Source organism: Piliocolobus tephrosceles, chromosome 19 (genome assembly GCF_002776525.5).
Source record: "Piliocolobus tephrosceles isolate RC106 chromosome 19, ASM277652v3, whole genome shotgun sequence".
NCBI lineage: Eukaryota > Metazoa > Chordata > Mammalia > Primates > Cercopithecidae > Piliocolobus > Piliocolobus tephrosceles.
Window position 1 is genome coordinate 47,113,630 of NC_045452.1, and position 20,173 is coordinate 47,133,802.

General features: G+C 46.1%; 1 protein-coding gene across 1 annotated transcript in view; it reads right to left on the minus strand.

Annotated features, from left to right (window-relative positions):
• HUNK (hormonally up-regulated Neu-associated kinase) overlaps positions 1 to 20,173 on the minus strand; it is a 124,800-nt gene that overhangs the window by 61,097 nt on the left and 43,530 nt on the right. The window contains exon 2 of the mRNA XM_023189426.1: positions 14,461 to 14,753. Coding sequence (XP_023045194.1) covers positions 14,461 to 14,753 — 293 coding nt within the window. The remainder of the gene's footprint in view (positions 1 to 14,460; positions 14,754 to 20,173) is intronic.

A 20,173-nucleotide genomic window follows, 5' to 3' on the forward strand; every position in this document is an offset into this window, starting at 1 on the left:
GCAAACTGGGAAAGGACAGGTGTGGGGGTGAGCAGGGGTTATGTCAGCCAGGCTGTTGTCACAGGAAGGGCAGGACTACAGGATGGTAAGAATTAAGGAGCCAAACGCAGAAATAAAAAAAGGTGAACTCTAAAAAGTGTCCAACAGATTCAAAATTACCGATAGCCTTAGGGCTGGGTGCTGGCTGAGAAGGAAGATCTGTGTTCAAACTGGGGATAAAAACTGACATTGTCCAATCCAATGCGCCCACAAATGGGAAGAAGAATTGCATACTTTCCCTTCACTCCAAATGAAACAATGCACAGAATACTTCAAAACTGTGCATGCCTTGTAAAGGCATCGCATGTGTCCAAATTCAGGGTGACTCCAAATGTGAGGTGACAACCTTGCTTTTCCAACAGGAACACTTTGTCCCTCAGTAAAAGGTTTTTGGAAAACGCAAACGTATAATTTTTAGGAATGCAATAGAATTATTAAATGACTATTGATAATACTTATCTTTAAAGCTGCATCATCCTATTTAAGACCATATATTAAAATGTTAACATAGTTAATTTAAGAAATACTGTTTCCACGCTGTCACATTTCATGGAACAGTTTTATTGAAACTAGTCACAGGCAGAACCAGGATGACTTTTTGAGTCCTTGTGCAGTGTTTCCGTGTAACATGATCTTTCAGGTGACTGGATATTTGAGATAAAGTATTTTTTAAATTTACATATGATGCATTTGCTGGAAATCTTATCCCAAATCATACACACCCATTTAAAATCTCCATAAATTAACCACTCAGTGAACTGTTTTGAGACTGGCCTCTCAAACTCTCACAATCAAGAGGCCATATCGCTAGAAGTTATCATTAAAGCCATGTAAATGCTTTTACCTTCCTTCCTACTGGGTTCCTCGCGTGATTTCTAGAGCACCCAAAGTCATCAGTGAGCCAAATAAAGGTTTATGTGTCTTCTCTAACTAGTACTTTGTTATTGAAAATAAAATACTATCATTGAAATTGTGTCCTTATCATATGAGAGATTTGCAAGGACTCTGTAAGGCACTTCCTCTTTTCTGAAGATACTGAAGACATAATATCAGCCTGACTTCTATTCAAGCGTATACGGTAATTCCAAAACACACACATGCAGACACAAAATAGTATGCCACCAATATCCCAGAATGTTATTCCGTGAACCCTGGTTATAAACAGCAGCACTCTCTAAATCTAAAGGAAGGCCACGTTTGTTTCAAATGAAATAAAGCCTCTTTGCCTGGGAAGAAGGGAAGCCACGCTAAGGCATTAAAGGAGAAATTTGGTTCAGAACAAATAGTGTGGGGAAAAAACATCCTAAAGAGGCGAGGTAAAAGATAGCAACTGCCAAGAACAATAAAACTAAGTTGGGTAATTCTGGGGCCACAAAAGCCTAGAGAACATCCACAGTGATTAGAAGAATGATATAAACGAAAGACCAAAAATAAGAGAAAATGCAAAAGAAAAAAAATACCTGCTTTTAAAATCTAGGAAACGTCCTAAAACTAGGGCAGGACGTATTAAAAATAATTATTAGGCAAACCGAGAAAAAAATAAAATCAGTTCAAAGTCACTAGCTTCCCACCCATAGCATCCCTTTATAACCAACTCCATCCCCTAAGAAAAACGCACAGAATACACCTGGTTAACCTGGTTTATTTCTCCAGATTTCTAAAAGATTTCAGTGACAAGCAATCCAACTGCCTAAAGGTTCCATGGCTAGTTAATGGGAGGGTGAGCTACTCTGTCTCTGTCCAAGAGACCAGTGTACTTACCCACGCACAAGAACAGAACATTCACGCTGGGCGCGGGGCTCACGCCTGTAATACCAGCACTTTGGGAGGCCGAGGCGGGCGGATCACCTGAGGTCAGGAGTTCAAGACCAGCCTGACCAACATGGAGAAACCCCGTCTCTACTAAAAAAAATACAAAATTAGCCTGGCGTAGTGACGCATGCCTTTAATCCCAGCTACTAGGGAGGCTGAGGCAGGAGAATCGTTTGAACCTGGGAGGCGGGGGTTGCGGTGAGCCGAGATTGCACCACTGCACTCCAGCCTAGGTGACAGAGCAAAACTCCGTCTCAAAAAATAATAATAATAAAAAAATAAATAAAAAAGAAAAGAACATTCAATAGCCTTTGGCTTTATTTACTTCCACTTCCTGCTTTGTCCTTTGTAACTTATCCAGAAGGAAGAGGGAGAATACTTTCCTCCAGACTTTAGGAAAAAAGGAACTAAAATCTCATTTTTAAAAATAGCTTTTACCTAGGTATTTACCCACATGAGTGGAAAACTTACGGACATAAATGTGTATAGCAGTTTCAATCATTCTTTCCCCAAACTGGAGGTACCCAAGATGTCCTTCAGTAGCAGAATGGATAAACAAACTTTGGTACATACAAATAATGGCACATTCAGCCATGAAAAGAAATAAGGTCAGGCACGGTGACTCACACCCGGAATCCCAGCACTTCGGGAAGCTGAGGCGGGTTGATCACCTGAAGTCAGGAGTTCAAGACCAGCCTGGCCAAAATGGTGAAACCCCGCCTCTACTAAAAATACAAAAATTAGCCAGGCGCGGTGGAGCACACCTATAATCCCAGCTACTCGTTTGAACCCAGGAGGTGGAGGTTGCAGTGAGCCAAGATTGCGCCACTGCACTCCAGCCTAGGGCAACACAGTGAGACTCCATCTCAAAAAAGAAAAAAGATATAAGATATTAAAGAATATCTTTTTATCTTCAGTGATAAAAACAATAAGATATTGAGCCAAAAATGGTGTGATTCACTTGGAAAGACATGGAGGAAAGTCAAATGCATGCTTTTAATTGAAAGAAGCTGGTCAGAAAGGGCTACATCCTGTTTGATTCCAACTATATGACATTCTGGGAATCTACGGTGATGGTAAAAAGAGCAGTGGCTGCCAGGGGTTGGCGTGTGGGAGGGAAGAAAGGAGAGATGAATAGGTGGAATATAGAGGAGTTTTAGGGTGTTGAAATTATTACGATACTGTAGTGGTGTTACATGATACTGTGCATTTTTCAAAATCTATAGAACTGGACATCACAGAGTGAACCCTAAGGTAAACTCAGACCTTAGTTAATAAGACTGTATCCATACTGGTTCATCCACTGCAACAAATGTGCCAGGGGAACACAAGATATTTGTAACAGGGAAAATATGAGTGGGGGGACGGTGTGCCAGAACTCTCTTATAGTTTCTATGCAAGTCTTCTGTAAATCTAAAACTGCTCTAAAAAGTATTGTCTGTAAATTTTTGTAAAAGCAGCTTTTGGATACGTTTCCCTTCCCTAAGCAATCCATACTAAGAATGGTACGACTACAACCAAGTGCCTCACTCAGGCAGTTCACTGTGGGACATCCTTAGCCCCCTGAAGTTATGTCCCTGAGTCCATTCAGAACAGTGGGCAACCCAGACCGTCTGCTCAGCTACTCAACAGTGATCAAAGAGGATACAAATGATCCAAAGAGGCAGAAAAATTGAGAGACACCTGGAATAAAAAAAGAAGGGTAACAAAATAAATAATCCTACCCAAAATATGCTGCAGCACTATTCACAATAGCAAAGACATGGAATCAACCTAGGTGCTATCAAAGGTGGATTGGATAAAGAAAATGGGTTACATATGTACCATGGAATACCATGTAGCCATAAAAAAGAATGAAATCGGCTGAGCCCTGTGGCTCACGCCTGTAATCCCAACACTTTGACAGGCTGAGGCAGGCGGACCACGAGGCCAGGAGATCGTGGCTAACACGGTGAAACCCCGTCTCTACTGAAAACACAAAAAAAAAATTAGCTGGGCATGGTGGCACGAGCCTGTAGTCCCAGCTACTCGGGAGGCTGAGGCAGGAGAATGGCGTGAACCCGGTGTTAACTTTTAACTGTGAACAAAGGTGAAGGAGAAGAGAATGGCCCTGGGATAGATGGGAAGTTGCTTTTTCTTGGCCAATGGGCCTTCAAAGAGGAGCTAGGAGAAGCAACAAAGGGGTGTGGCACAAGGCACAGAAGGTAGCACAGGGCAGGGCATGGTGGCCCACACCTGTAATCCCACCACTTTGGGAGGCGGAGCTTGCAGTGAGCCCAGATGGCGCCACTGCACTCCAGCCTGGGCAACAGAGCAAGACTCCGTCTCAAAAAAAAAAAAAAAGAATGAAATCATGCCCTCTGCAGCAACATGGATGCCACTGGAAGTCATTATCCTGAGCAAATTAACACAGAAACAAAAAATCAAGTACTGCATGTTCTTCCTTATAAGTGGGAGCCAAACACTGGGTGCATATGGACACAAAGACAATAACAACAGATACTGAGGACTACCAGAGGAGGGTGGGAAACAGGAGGACAAGGGTTGAAAAACTACCTGTTGAGTACTATGCACAGTTCCTGGGTGATGGAATCTGTACCCTAAACCTCAGCATCACACAATATACCCACGTAACAAACCTGCACATGTACACCCGGAAGCTAAAACAAAAGCTGAAAGTTTTAAAAGGGGCGAATTTCTTCATAAGGTTTCAGTGTTAGTGTGTTATAATGGACCTTTAAAAAAAATACGAGCAAGCCTCTATTATCCAGAATACTGGCTGTATCAGAAAACCTCCCTGCGGTCCACGTAAAAAGCCTGATGTTCACTCTAGCTGCATCCCAAGAGCAAAACACTTGGCTTTGCGAAGTGTGAAGCGTGCCCTATGGGAAAGAAAGGGAAGGGCAGGCTGGTCGGCACATGACGATGGGGTGAGGGAAGGAGAACGCCCGGCCCACTCCACTTGAATGGTCCTTGATCTGATTAAATTTCATGGAAGAGAGAGGGAAGCGGGAGGATCTTCCTTCAGTCCTGCTGTCTGAACAGTTCCCCCTGTGGCATAGAAACTGGAAATTCAGTGTTCACTTTTTTTATTTTTATTTCTTTTGAGACAGAGTCTTGCTCTGTTGTCCAGACTGGAGTGCAGTGGCACAATCTCAGCTCACTGCAGCCTCTGCCTCCTGGGTTCAAGCAATTCTCCTGCCTCAGCCTCCTGAGTAGCTGGGATTACAGGTACGTGCCACCACGCCTAGCTAATTTATGTATTTTTAGTAAAGATGGGGTTTCCCCATGTTGGCCAGGCTGGTCTTGAACTCCTGACCTCAGGTGATCCGCCCACCTTGGCTTCCCAAAGTGCTGAGATTACAGAGTGAGCCACCTCGTCCCGCCCAGTGTTAACTTTTAACTGAGAACAAACAAAGGAGAAGAGAATGGCCCTGGGAGAGATGGGAAGTTGCTTTTTCTTGGCCAATGGGCCTTCAAAGAGGAGCTAGGAGAAGCAACAAAGGGGTGTGGCACAAGGCACAGAAGGTAGCGCAGGGTGGGGCATGGTGGCCCACACCTGTAATCCCACCACTTTGGGAGCCTGAGGCAGGTGGATCACCTGAGGTCAGGAGTTAAAGGCCAGCCTGGTCAACATGGTGAAACCCCGTCTCTACTAAAAATACAAAAATATGCTGGGTGTGGTGACGGGTGTCTGTAGCCTCAGTGAGAGGCTGAGGCATGAGCATCGCTTGAACCTGGGAGGTTCAATCTCTGCAGAGAGCTGAGATTGCACCACTGCACTCCAGCCAGAGGATAGAGTGAGACTCTGTATCAAAAAAAAAGAAGGCAACACAGGAAGATGGGTTGGGAGGACAGTGCTGGGGGTGAGGACGCAGGGGCGCAGGGGATGTCTTGGGAACAACAGGCAGCACCGATATACCAACCAGAAGCCACGGTGACGCAGGAGCAGGGAGCCCAGCAGAGAAGAGGACACTAGAGAGACGCGGTGCGGGCTCAGAAGGCTTCAGGACCCTTCTCTGCTCATTAGGCAGTTCCAGGGAGAAATGCTCAAAGGGGACCCATCGCAGCAGACAGACCAGATGTTGAGATAAGCACAGGGTGTTTTTACAGAGATCGGGAAAGGACCTGCGGGGAGAAGACGCCTCCACACCCTCTAGGTACCACCTAATCATAGCCCTTTGTTCAAAGTTCTTTCAAAAGCACAAGCACACAAACAGGCCATGACTAGCCATTCAAGGTTCCCCCACAGGCTACCAAGCAACCGCTTCCCCTCCCCTCCACCCGCCCACCCGGACTCTCCTTGCATCTCTTTCAAGATGGTCGATTAGAAAGTTCTGAGACTGGCCGCCATAAACTGAGTCACTGCCCTCTCGGACAGAGGGTGCAGGGAGGAGAGTCAGGGAGGGTCCTGTTGCCATGACAGACATACAGGTGGTCCCCCGCCCCTGGGGGCAGAAAGGCAGCTGCTCCAACTCTGTGGAGCAAAGAGGCAGACAGGAGCAGTGCTGGGGAGGTGGAAAGCAGGTGTGTGTGTGTGTGTGTGTGTGTGTTTACGCCTGTGTGTAAGTGCACATGAGTTTGTGTGTGCACACTGCAAGTGTTGGCACACATTCATGTGACCTTGTGCATGCACGTGCATGCACGTGGGGACGGCTAGAGTTACATGTGTGGGTGTGTGCATGCATGTGCACACATCCACGGGTGTATGAACGTACACATGTGAGTTTGCACATATGTGTTGCATACACACGTGTGTGAGCTCTCATATGTAAAGAGTGCCCCCTGTATATATGGTCATGGGCGCACGTGTGTGTGTGCACGCGCATGCATGCATCACATGCATTTAGAGTTGTGGGATGGGAGAAGGCAAAGAGAAGGCAGTCTCTCCCCGGGGCCTCCACAGGCCATGCCCAACCCAGGAGGTCTAGGCTGAGGGGCAGGAACTCAGGAAAGAGCCTGGGGGAGCCGCTCAGGGTTGAGTCCAAAGAACTGAATGGTGTAACACTGAGGCATCAGGATAGGAGGTAAGAGGAGGAGAGCATGAGACGTGGCAGAACCAGTGAACACCCCAAGTCGGGAGGCTGAGCAAAGACAGGGAGTCAAGCAAGGGAGCCCGGGGAAGGGAGTAAGGACAGGTGCTGGGGTCTGGCTCTCTCTAATGGACCCACCAACCAGGCCTGGGCAAGTCATTTAAACTCTCGGAGCTTCTAATTCTGCCCTGGAGCCCAGCCATCATGAGAAGGGTTACCCAGTGGGGCCACTGGCAGCGGGAAATGCCACAGTGGATTCCTGGGGGCTTTGCGGGCCACTCCATTTATGAGGTGAGAGGCTGGAGGTGAGGATAATAAAGCGAAAGATTCCAAGACAAGGTGAAGAGGAAAGACTCCAGAAAATACTTAAAAGAGGTGATCAATTTGGCCATAAGCAAACAGTATTGGGGGGCATGCCCCCCAGCCCAGCGAAAGGTAAGAGAGAAGGGGCCCGGGGAAGGATAGACCCAACTCAGACAGGATTAAGTTTGATGGAAAAAGTTTTGCCTACAGGGATGGTCACAAGATGGATTTTAATAATAAACTAAGAATAAAGCATCCCAAACTCACCAAGCACATAACTCCCCAAGGCAACAGGCATTTTGCAGGGAACATGTTTTTTTTTTTTTTTTTTTTTTGGTTAGGTCTTATCTTCAAAAGCACTGTATTAAAAGCAAATGATGTGCAAATTCTTGATTTATTTACAATACGGGTATTTTGGTAAAATACAAGAATAATGTGTTATCCATGAACCTGATTTATTTATTCAAAATGAAACCTTTATTGAGTTCCTGTAATGTTCCAGAAACAAATTCTGTTTATAAAACTGAAAGACCCATTCACTAGAAAGATGCCACTCTACAAATTGTGACCTAAAAAATAAACACAGTGACACTAAGTCAATGAAGAAACTCCTTTGAAATTCCAGGAAGAATATGGACCATTCCAGAACATAGGACTGGCTACCAGAAAGCTTCCATCCCAGTGCAAACTCTGACACTAGCTGTATTCATTCAATTTTCCTTCCTTCATTCAACAAAGTCTTACTGTGTGCCCACTGGGCTGAGCACTGGGCTAAGCTGTGGCCTGTGCAGAAGGCAGATAGAGAGAAGTAACCACAGGATACGTGCTCAGAAAGAAAAGTAGAGGGTGCTGTGAGTCTATGGCCAGGGGGCCAAGCCTGGAGGGCTTCCCAGAGAAGGTAAGCCTGGAGCTGGGACCTGAAGGATGAGTAGAATTCAGCCAAAGACAACAAGGGCAGTGCAAGCAGAGAACAGCTATGGGGCCCTGAGCACGGAGAACTGTGGGCCTCAGCTTCCTGTGGATAAAATGAATGGGTTGGACTCAGTAGTAATTACAGAGAACATGGACTCAGTCCTTACACAGTGTCTCGGTTTTGAGAACTTCATGCTGACTGACTTATCTAATCCTCACAACAGCCATGTGAAGTGGAGAATCCATTTTCCCTGTTGTGTAGCTGTGGAAACGGAGATACAAAAGCTCGAGTGATTTGCCCAGCACCACTCTGGAGTGGTTAAACCAGCACATGCACAAGGGGGTCTGGCTTTCGCGTCAGCGCTGCAGACCACTGTGCATCCCAATCCATGAAGCTGTTGGGCTGGAGCTTTGCAAGAGCTCACATTTCCAATGCGATTTTTTAAAAACCCAATTAAACACAAAACTTTTGCTGTCACTGGTGCCTCCAGATATGTGCTCGCTCTCAGCAGAAGGCCCTGGGATTCCACCCAGCTCCTGGATGTGAGCAGGAATCGTTCCCTCTCATCTGCTGTCCCCTTCCTCTCCTCTCCAAGAAAACCTGAAAGTTAACAGACTTTTTTTTTTTTTTTTTTTTTTTTTTTGGAGACGGAGTCTCGCTCTGTCACCTGGGCTGGAGTGCAGTGGCTGGATCTCAGCTCACTGCAAGCTCCGCCTCCCGGGTTTATGCCATTCTCCTGCCTCAGCCTCCCAAGTAGCTGGGACTAAAGGCGCCCGCCACCTTGCCCGGCTAGTTTTTTGTATTTTTTAGTAGAGACGGGGTTTCACCGTGTTGGCCAGGATGGTCTCGATCTCCTGACCTCGTGATCCGCCCGTCTCGGCCTCTCAAAGTGCTGGGATTACAGGCTTGAGCCACCACGCCCAGCCTTAACAGACTTCTTAACCCCCCAACCAGCACAGGTTGGGCCTGCTTGTCAGGCCAAAAAGAACAAAGAAGGGCCTCCTGTCTTCCACTCCTTCCTCTTAGGCGCGAGAGCCCTTTTCTCCATATTGATGAACGGATAAGGTCATGGCCCTGGGAGCCATGGTGTTGACACACATCCGAGCTCAGGCTCCGGCTCCCTTTGATCATGTGTCTCTTTCTCCTAGTCCTGCAGCCCCATGGCTTTTCTCTTCCTGCTTAGGGATGGTGGTATTGTATTATCCAGTTGTGTTTTATCTGTATAGTTTGATTGGACTTTGTAATTTTGAATGAACACATGAATCTCAAATTAGCCTCTCAGCAGAATCGGTGTTCTAGGTGATTCATGTTAAGAGCTGATGCTCTATACACAATAGGCAAATCATCAGATTTTGGCATCCTGCTGGGTTAGCACGTTTAGGGGAAGGAAAAGCAACCTGTTATATTTTAGAGAAGCTTAGACAATTCTAAAATAGAATAATAAAGAAGTTAGACCACACTCTACCTTTGTAAAAATGAACAACAGCCCTAGACACAGAGGCTGTGGCAAGTCTAGTCTAATAGGAAGTTCTCTCCCAGCAAAGCGAATCTGCTTTACACATGCTTAGCTTCCTTTGAAAAAAAAAACAAACAAAAAAAACCTACTTGTCGTATTTATTGTTTCTTTTAAATGATGTTTAAATACTTCTGGAAAGATAAATAATTATTTCGATTTAATGCCACAGGAAATGAGGGCTCTGCTAGCATTAAGTTGATTATGACATAACAACATAATATCAGCCTAATCAGGAACTGCATTTTTAAAGCATCCCCTAACACACACACACACACACACACACACACAACCAAAAGCCCCTAAAATCACAGTACACATATAGCCACAAAAAAAATCATCCTGAATCCTTTTGCATGATCCAATATATTTACTCAGAAATCTTCCCACCAGGGACTCCACGGCCTCTCTGAAATGCAATAGTAGTCTCTTATTCATTTGAAAAATCTAACCTCAAAATAATTTATGAAATTCATTCCACCTTTGCAGCATAAAGGAGAAAATTCTTTATGAGAAAGGGCTCCAGTAAAGAACATACCAGTGGTCAGTTGAAATACGAACACCCAAAATTAGTGGTATAGAGTCTTTGAAAGTCAAGACATTCCGTTAAAGCCACTATGAATATATTCTAAACAAGCATTTTAATGTGAGGTCTCAACCACCTAATCACCTCTGTCCATGTGCGGTGACACACATTAACATGATTTTTAGAGGGAAACGTGAAAAAAATCTTCCTAAATCATCCGTGTATTTCCAGTCTTCTCTAACTTTAAAAGATCTGAGCCCTTGCCATTATTGGATTATAAATATATTCCTGAGGAGAGGCAAAAGTAGAAAAAGCTGGAGATCAGAGAAAGAAAAGGTATACCGTCTTTGCTATCAAAACATTATTAAATTCATTGCTTTGACATTCTGACAGTAATTGCGCTGAGAGGGATTGGATTTTGTTAAAATTACTTTAAAAGGGCTGTTGAGAATTTCCTGCAGGAGAGGCCAGTGTGCAAGGCGCAGCTTCCACTTGGTTTTCTTTGTTGTTCTCACAACCCTGAGAAGCTCAGTGCTCATCTTATTTTTGACAGCACAAAATCCTTGGAAAAAACACCCCAAGTACCACAAAAAGCTCTGCCGCTCGCAGTCCCTCGTTCTGTTTTCCACTGTGACCTGCGGGGTCGGTAATCCAAGCTGATTCACTTGTGAGATTTCTGCCTTTGTCATCTTAATAAACGAAGACAGAGCCAGGCACACTTACGACTATCATTTTCCTAATAACGGCAGAGCTATGACACCTCAGGCTACCCAAGGGTATTGTTGGGAAGAGCCAAAAATAGCATGATTCACTTACCATTCCTGAATGTTCTCTTCCTTGCTAATCTAAGCCCAAAGAGTTCTAATGAAGTGTGATCTCATGACAACACGCATGACTAAGAATACGTATGTGAAGAGGTGCCCTCACCTCAGTGAGGAGGAAATTATTGGCCTGAATGGTGCCTACCCAAGGCTGGCTCTAGAAAAGGCCTGGACAATGGGCGTCTTGTGGGTTTAGCAATGAGAGGGCAGAGCATCCCGTGGCACCAATCCCATTAGTAAGGAGACAGCTCTCTCCATCTTGGAAGTCTAAGTTCTATTAAGTAAAGGCCTGGAGCTACTTTTGTCACTGATCAGAAAATAAACAGCTTTCATGGCTGGGCACAGTGGCTCACATCTGTAATCCCAGCACTTGGGGTGTGGTCGAGGAGGGTGGATCATTTGAGGTCAGGAGTTTGAGACCAGCCTGGGCAACATGGCAAAAGCCCATCTCTACTGAAAATACAAAAATAGCTGGGCATGGTGGCATGTGCCTGTAATCCTAGCTACTCGGCAGGCTGAGGCAGGAGAATCTCTTGAACCTGGGAGGCGGAAGTTGCAGTGAGCCGAGATTGCGCCATTGCACTCCAGCCTGGGCGACAGAGCAAGACTCCATCTCGAAAAACCAAAAAAAACATTAAAAAAAAAAAAAACAAAAAACAGAAAGAAAGAAAATGGCTTTCAAACAGATAGAACTCGATTATCATCATTAAAATTAAAATTAGATTTACCATTAAATGTTGAATTTTTTAAAAATATGTGTTTCCTCAAAAGGATAAAGAAAGTTGACATATGACCCAGCAATTCCACTCCTAAGAGTGGAGTTTTCTGAGAAGTGAAAACAGCGCTCATAGCAGTATTACTAGCCAAAGTGTGGGAACAACTCAAACGGATCAGCCAGCTGTGGTATATCCATACATGGAGTATTATGCAGTCATAAAAAGGAAGGAGACACTGACACATGCTATAACTTAGACAAACCTGAAAAACATAATGCTATATGAAATAAATCAATCACAAAAGACTATATATTATATGATTCCATTTATATGAAATGGCCAGAATAGGCAAATCCACAGACACAGAAAGTAAATTAGTAGTTGCCAGGGCTAGGGAAGAGGCAAATGGGGAGTGACTGCTAATGGGTACAGGGTTTCTTTTTGGGGGGTAATAAAAATATTCTAAAATTAGAAGGTGGTGATGGTTGCACAACTCTGTGAATATACTAAAAAACACTAGATTATACACTTGTAAATGGTGACTTTTATAGTACATAAATTTAATAATTTAAAAATATTTTAACATACATGTGCACACAAGTGTGCATGTTTACATATATACACACATAAATAAGTCATGCTTCAATCTTGCTTTTTAAAGTAAGCACCAATTAAAAATGATTTCTAGGCCAGGTGCAGTGGTTCACACCTGTAATCCCAGCACTTTGGGAGGCCGAGGAGAGCGGATCACCTGAGGTCAGGAGTTCGAGACCAGCCTGACCAAAATGGAGAAACCCCGTCTCTACTAAAAACACAAAATCAGCCGGGCGTAGTGGCTCATGCCTACAATCCCAGCTACTAGGGAGGGTGATGCAGAAAATCGCTTGAACTTGGGAGGCGGAGGTTGCGGTGAGCCGAGATCGCACCATTGCACTCTGGCCTGGGCAACAACAGTGAAACTCTGTCTCCAAAAAAAAAAAAAAAGATTTCTAGGCCGGACGCGGTGGCTCACACCAATAATCCCAGCACTTTGGGAGGCCAAGGCGGGTGGATCACCTGAGGTCGGGAGTTCGAGACCAGCCTGACCAACATAGCGAAACTCTGTATTCAAAATACAAAAACTGGCCAGGCATGGTGGTGGGCACTTGTAATAATCCCAGCTACTTGGGAGGCTGAGGCAGGAGAATGTCTTGAACCTGGGAAGCGGCAGTTGCAGTGAGCCAAGATTGCGCACTGCAGTCCAGCCTAGGCGACAAAGTGAGACTCAGTCTCAAAAACAGAAACAAAAAAAAAAAAAAAAAAAGATTTCTGGTTGTTCTCAATAACCCAGAGTAATTATTGATCATAATTTCACAAAGGAAAAACCATGCATTTGTTGGTGAAGCCAACACTCCCTGGAAGAAAAGAGGGAGCTTTTATTTCTTTAAATTCATTTGATCTTATTTTCATACCATACTAAAAGCAGGCACCCACCACCACCAATGGCAACACTGCTAAGAATGCTGCTTCCATTCACTTTCTTTGTAGAGCCCCTTCCTAGGAAGCAACAAGCTATTAAAAACAAGCTTGATTTTCATAATTATTTGCAAGACTGGTTTGGTTTGTGGAAAACACTCCTTGATTTCAAGGGCAAGTTCAAAATTCGAATGGTGATTCAATTTCATTGAATAAAACAGCTATTGAGTGGCTACCATATGTAAAGCAAAGACAATGAAAGCACCATCATACCTTGCACTAATCTCATGCCATCTTAACACTGGCTCTTTCAGGCACCTAAACAACTGGTCTCAGGACTATGCAAACAAGAAGAAAAGCAGCTAACACCTGATGCCTACTAGGTACCAAACGCTGTCCCAAGCTCTTCCCATGTATTAACTCATTGACCCTTACTCCAACTGAGAGAGAAGTGTTATTATTTATTCCCATTTTACAGATTAAAAGACTGAGGCTCGGAGAGGTTAGTAACTTGCCCAAGGTCACATAACTATTACAGGGCAGAGCCAGGTTGCAAGCCCAGTCACTCTGGCATCAGATTCTACTCTTTTAACCCTCACACTGGCATTAACCCAATTCACGAAACAATTCCATGGAATAAAAATACAGAAAAATGGCCGGGCGCAGTGGCTCAAGCCTGTAATCCCAGCACTTTGGGAGGCCGAGACGGGTGGATCACGAGGTCAGGAGATTGAGACCATCCTGGCTAACACGGTGAAACCCCGTCTCTACTTAAAAAATACAAAAAAACTAGCCAGGCAATGTGGTGGGCGCCTGTAGTCCCAGTTACTCGGGAGGCTGAGGCAGGAGAATGGCGTAAACCTGGGAGGCGCAGCTTGCAGTGAGCTGAGATCCGGCCACCGCGCTCCAGCCCGGGCTACAGAGCAAGACTTTGTCTCAAAAAAAAAAAAAAAAAAAAAAATACAGAAAAATTCCCAGCCTGGCCAACATGGTGAAACCCTGTCTCTACTAAAACTACAAAAACATTAACCAGGTGTGGTGGCAGGTGCCTGTAATCCCAGGTACTGGGGAGGCTGAGGCAGGAGAATTGCTTGAACCCACAAGGTGGAGGTTGCAGTGAGCCGTGACTGTGCCATTGTACTCCAGCCTGAGCAACAAGAACAAAACTCCGTCTCAAAAAAATTAACAAATAAAATAAAATAAAAATATAGAAAAATTGTAAAACAGGCTGCTATTGCTCAGCCCTTCTCAGAGGCTGAGAGGGTGCCGAAGCCCAGTGCCATCTATGGACCTCACGGTCAGTGATCACCAGCGTGGCCTGGCCCTTACCTGTGGACCACCCCAGCCCGGTGCAGGTGCTCTACAGCGGAGATGAGCTGCCGGATGTATCTGCGGGCTTCGGACTCCTCCAGCCGCTTCTTCTCATAGATCTTGTGCATCAGGTTGCCCCCAGGGCACAGTTCCATGACCAGGTAGTAGCTGTTTTCCGTCTCTAAAATATCAAGGAGCTGAGTGATATTGGGATGGCGGATCATCTGCTGGATCTGACCCTCGCGCCGCAGGTTTTTGGTGACATAGGTGTCCTTTTTGGCTCTCTTCTTATCGATGACTTTTATGGCCACCTAAGGAGAAAACAGGAACATGCCTGTTCTTACAGCCATTACAGACAATAGCGATTCCTTGGCTACGCACAGGAACCCAAGGAAAATGCTAGCTATTTCTCTGCAGAGGAGAAACACTTATCTAAAACAGCATCGACAGAAAATATATAATACACATTTATACTTATGCATATACCATACACACACACACACATATGTAGGTATAACATTAGGAAAAATCAAAAGGTCCAATGATTAAGGAAGACAATGGAATTTACCTAAGAAAACCTGAATGGCTGTCTGGAAGGCACAGTGCAGGATTAACGTCAAATTTATTTTTCTGCAGGATGGGAAGATGAAATAACAATTTCTCTTCCAGCAAAGGGCCCATCTCACTCCCCCTCAGGACTCACCATCATCTTCCTCCAGGTCTGAGGACCCCCAATCACTTCAGAAACAGCTAAATCAGCCCCCAATCTTAGTTCTGGGGCATGGTTGGGGGACTCTGCCCAAAGATGCAGCACCCCTAGCCTTGCTCCACCCTCTCTCTGCCCTGCACAGGCCCTCAAGCCTCCTTCCTTTGATGAATTACCTCCCCGGGAAACTCACAGGGAGCCCACATGGTCAGGATCCAACCCTTGTAGTTATTCAGGAGCACATTTTTACGACCCCCAGGAAGCTCCTTCTGCGTCACTTCCCCCACAATCAACTTGTCATAAGACATAGGGTGGGAGGGAGGGAAGAACAGAAGGAAGGATGGAGGAACAGAGGGAAGGAAAGATTGTCTTTTCCACCCAAATCCGCATCTATCCCCAGTTCTCTTTCCTTTAGGGGAAGTCACCTCTCCATTGTATTCACCCTTTTCCTTCCTTCCTTCCTTCCTTCTTTCCTTTACTTCCTTCCTTTCCTTCCTCCCTCCCTTCCTTCCTTCCCTCCTTCCTTCCTTCCTCTCTCCCTCCCCTCCCTCCCTCCCCTTCCTCTTTCCTTCCTTCCTTTCTTATTCTCTCTCTTTTTCTCTTTCTTTCTTTCTTGACAGAGTCTCTCTGTTGCCCAGACTAGAGTACATGGTGCAATCGTGGCTCACAGAAGCCTCAAACTCCTGGGCTTAAGTGATCCTCCCACCTCATCCTCCCAGGAGCTGGGACTGTAAGCACACACCAACATGGCTGGCTCATTTTTTTCTTTTTGTAGAGACGGAGTTCCCCATGTTGCCCAGGCTGGTCTTGAACTTCTGGCCTCCAGTGATTCTCCCCGTCAGCCTCCCAAAGCACTGGTGTCAAAGGCATGAGTCACCACGACCGGCTGCCCTGTTCTTTCTTTGGTCTTCACTCCCCTCTCTAATGTGATCAGCCACTGACATCAACACATGATGTCAATGTCTTCTGCCAGCTGCCTCGCCACCTGTCCTTCCTCTCTGTTCCCCTACACACCCATCTGGTTCATTCCAACCACTGCCCCCATTGCCCAGACGCCCCTCATGAACTGAGACTCGAGCACCACAGGAACACCTTCGTACACAGCTGTGGAGCCTCCGGGTGCAGGATGAAGACAGTGGACCTTCCATTTCTTGTTATTTCTCTTTTTTGTAATTACATTTTGTACCTGTTTCACAATGCACTCAATATGCATTATATATAATATGCCATACCCAGAGGTACAAGTATAGAAATAAATAATAAGTAAATAAATATAGACGAATACATGTTTTCAGTGCGGGGCTCAAATATTATTTTGTAGACATAGTTCACGATAAAGAAAAAAACAAAAGTCTCAGATCTAATGTACAGTGTAGTGACCAGGTTTAACAACAATGTATTGCACACTTGAAAACTGCTAAGAGGCCGGGCACGGTGGCTCACACCTGTAATCCCAGCACTTTGGGAGGCCAAGGTGGGTGAATACTTGAGGTCAGGAGTTCGAGACCAGCCTGGCCAACATGTTGAAAACCTGTCTCTACTAAAAATACAAAAATTAGCTGGGCGTGGTGAATAACGTCTGTAATCCCAGCTACTTAGGAGGCTGAGGCAGGAGAATTGCTTGAACCCAGGAGGTAGAGGCTGTAGTGAGCTGAGATCGCGCCATTACACTCCAGCCTGGACAACAAGAACAAAACTCCATCTCAAAAAAAGAAAGAAAGAAAACTGCTAAGAGAGAAAGTTTTAATGTTCTCAACATACACGCACAAATGATAACCCTGTGGGGCAAGGGACGTGTCCATGAGCTTGACCGTGGTCACCATTTCACAACGTGTTCATTCACTGAAGCCCCACCCTGCACACTGGACGCACATGCGGTCATCTGTCTTTAACCTCAATAACGCTGAAGAAAACCTTAAAAAAACAAAAAGAAAATAAAAAAGGGGAAAAAGTCCAAACTAAAGGCAAACTTTAATTTAAACAAAATAGTGACCGAATCAATAAAAGTCTGGCCGCCCCGAGCGTGGACTAAGGCATGGATGTCACCTCTTCCTGATGCTCCTCCCGGCCTCTTGAATTCACTCTACACTCTGCCTCCATACCAGCGGGTCTGGAACTCTTGATTTCTTGCAGAAGCTCTTGACGTCTCACTGCTGCCTATGGGAGCACCCAAGCATCTTCTCCATCAGCCCCACCACCACCCAGCCCCAACTCCTCCCAGATCTCCCTCCTGGCATGTCTCGCCACTTCCTGGGACCTGCATTCTGTCACTCTCCAGGTACTCCAGCCACCCCCTTTCCCCACTCAAGCCCCCAACCCCAGGTCCTCCAGAGGCTAACTGCCCTTCCAGAGATTCCCCCACACCTTCCTTCCCTACGTCCTTACACATCAGCATCTGTGGTAAGATCCCCCTCTACCACACACAGTACTTTATAAACAGCAAGTGACTAACAGTGACTAAACAATGGAATCACCAAAGACGGATGTAAACAGCATAATCTATTATCTCCTCTATACAGCAATGTCTTTTTTTTTTTTTTTTTTGAGATGGAGTCTCGCTCTGTGACCCCGGCTGGAGTGCAGTGGCATAATCTTGGCTCCCTGCAACCTCTGTCTCCCAGGTTCAAGCAATTCTCCTGCCTCAGCCTCCTGAGTAACTGGGATTACGGGTGCCCGCCACCACACTCAGCTGATTTTTGTATTTTTAGTAGAGACAGGGTTTGTCCATGTTGGCCAGGCTGGTCTCGAACTCCTGGCCTCAAGTGATCCACCCACCTCAGCCTCCCAAAGTACTGGGATTATAAGCGTGAGCCACCATGTCCAGCCCAGAGTCTCATTTTAATAGGGAGGTTCAGGCCCTTAATCCAAAGATGTGAGTAACAAAGAGTCAATCAGCCCCTAAGGGGACCAGACAGGCTAGAAGAGCCCCTGCCATCCACACCTCACAGCATGGGGCCTGCACTACCCCAAGTCAACTCAGGCCGAGGCTCTCAGTCCACAGGAGGTAAAGTTACACGCTGGCTGTGCCTGGCCCCAGGTAGTTCAAGGGATGCTAAACTAACAGCTTTGTAAACTGTTAGCCTCCAAAAACACATAGACACACACATATTTCATATCTGTCCTCTTGGGGAGGTGGAGAAAAAGGAATGCTGGAAAGTACAATTAGGCATTGTCTTTGCTCGACTCTGTGGTGCAGTATTTTAAAAATTACACCCTCTGGCAATGAAATTCTTAAAAGTACTGTGAACAAACAAGTCTAAAAGCCCAGCAGTAATACAATCTGCCTTTTTAACAGAGTATACGATTATTGTTAAGATACCTTATTGAGCTCTTTAATTGCCTGTACCAGGTTGAACAATGGCCTAATCTCTGGATCATGTGACTTTATTTGGAAAAAGGGTCTTTGCAGAAGTGATTAAGTGAAGAATTCTGAGATGAGATTAACCTAGATCACCTGGGTAGGCCCTAAATGTCCTCGTAAGTGTTCTCATAAAATAGAGAAAGAAGGAGCTTTCACGCAGATAAGCAGAGGGGGCAGCCACAGGAGGAAGGAGGCGGACACTGGGGTGACGGGGCCACAAGCCAAGGAATGCTGGCTGCCACTGGAAGACGGAAGAGGCAGGGAAGGATCCTCCCCTAGAGTCTCTGGAGGCAGCATGGCTCTGCCAATACTGTTTTAAGATTTCTGGCCTCCAGAACTGTGAGAGAATCAATTTGTTACTTTAAGCCACCAGAGTGGTAATTCAATAAAGCAGCCACAAGAAACGAACAGCTTCCCTGAAAACGTAAGAAAGGAATCTATCTGATGCTGCCCTTTGGGATGCATTTCCAGGCACGGAGAGACCCTCTTGGCAGTGGGGAATGACCCCAGCGTTCACCAGCAGCCTCTCTCTCCTCCTCACTCTAGCCCTTCAATGTAGTCCAGGAGCCTCTGACAATTCCTTGTTGACTCCACCGTCCCCTCTGCTCCCCCACGTCCATGAGACCCACAGAGAGCAGAATCTTCACAAACTCACTCTCAGGCTCCACTCCCAGGGCTGAAGCAGCCCATATCAGGGTTTTGCACCTCCACGAGCTATGTCAAGGTAGGACCCTATGAAGCTCCGTAACTGGTTAGCAAGTGTCTAGGCTGCAGACCCCTCTGAACAGAAAGAACAGCCCAGGTGGCTCTTTCCGTGAGTCTAGGCCTCATTATCATAGCCGTACAGCCAGGCTTAGGGGTGCACGCTAGGCTTTTCTTTGGGCAGTTCTTCCCATACCTTCCGACTTCTGCACAAATGCAGTATTTCCAAGCACTTCTCCCCACTCTCTCACTTCTTGCTCTTTCTCTAGCCCACCCTCCTCCCTTTCCTGAAGGTGAAAGGACAAGGCAATGAGATGATCTATGGTGCTGGGGAAATACCCCCTGAAAACCCCATCCAGCCCCTTGTCCTCATCACCCTCAATCCAGCCCCTTGTCCTCGTACCACTCAGTCCAGCCCCTCGTCCTCATCCCCCTCAGTTCAGCCCCTCGTCCTCGTACCCCTCAGTCCAGCCCCTTGTCCTCATCCCCCTCAGTCCAGCCCCTCGTCCTCGTACCACTCAGCACAGCCCCTCGTCCTCATACCACTCAGCCCAGCCCCTCGTCCTCGTACCACTCAGCACAGCCCCTCGTCCTCGTATCCCTCTGCCCAGCCCCTCATCCTCATACCACTCCGTCCAGCCCAGGCCGTGGGCCGTTGTACCAATACCTTCTGTGAAGCAGGCCCAGTGTGGTAAGTCGAACAATTGCCTCCCAGTGATAGGCCCACATCCTAATCCCTGGAACCTGAAAATGTCATCTTTAGGGGGATGGGACTCTGCAGACATGATGAAGTTAGTGGTCTTGAGAGGGGGAGGCTGTCCTGGATTAACTGGGTGAGTCCTAAATGCCATCAAAAGTGTCTTTAAAAGAGGGAGAGGATCAGATAGACAGACAAGCAGAGAAGAAAGCAAAGTGAAGATGGAGACAAGAGAATAACGTGGTCACAAGCCCAGGAGATGCCG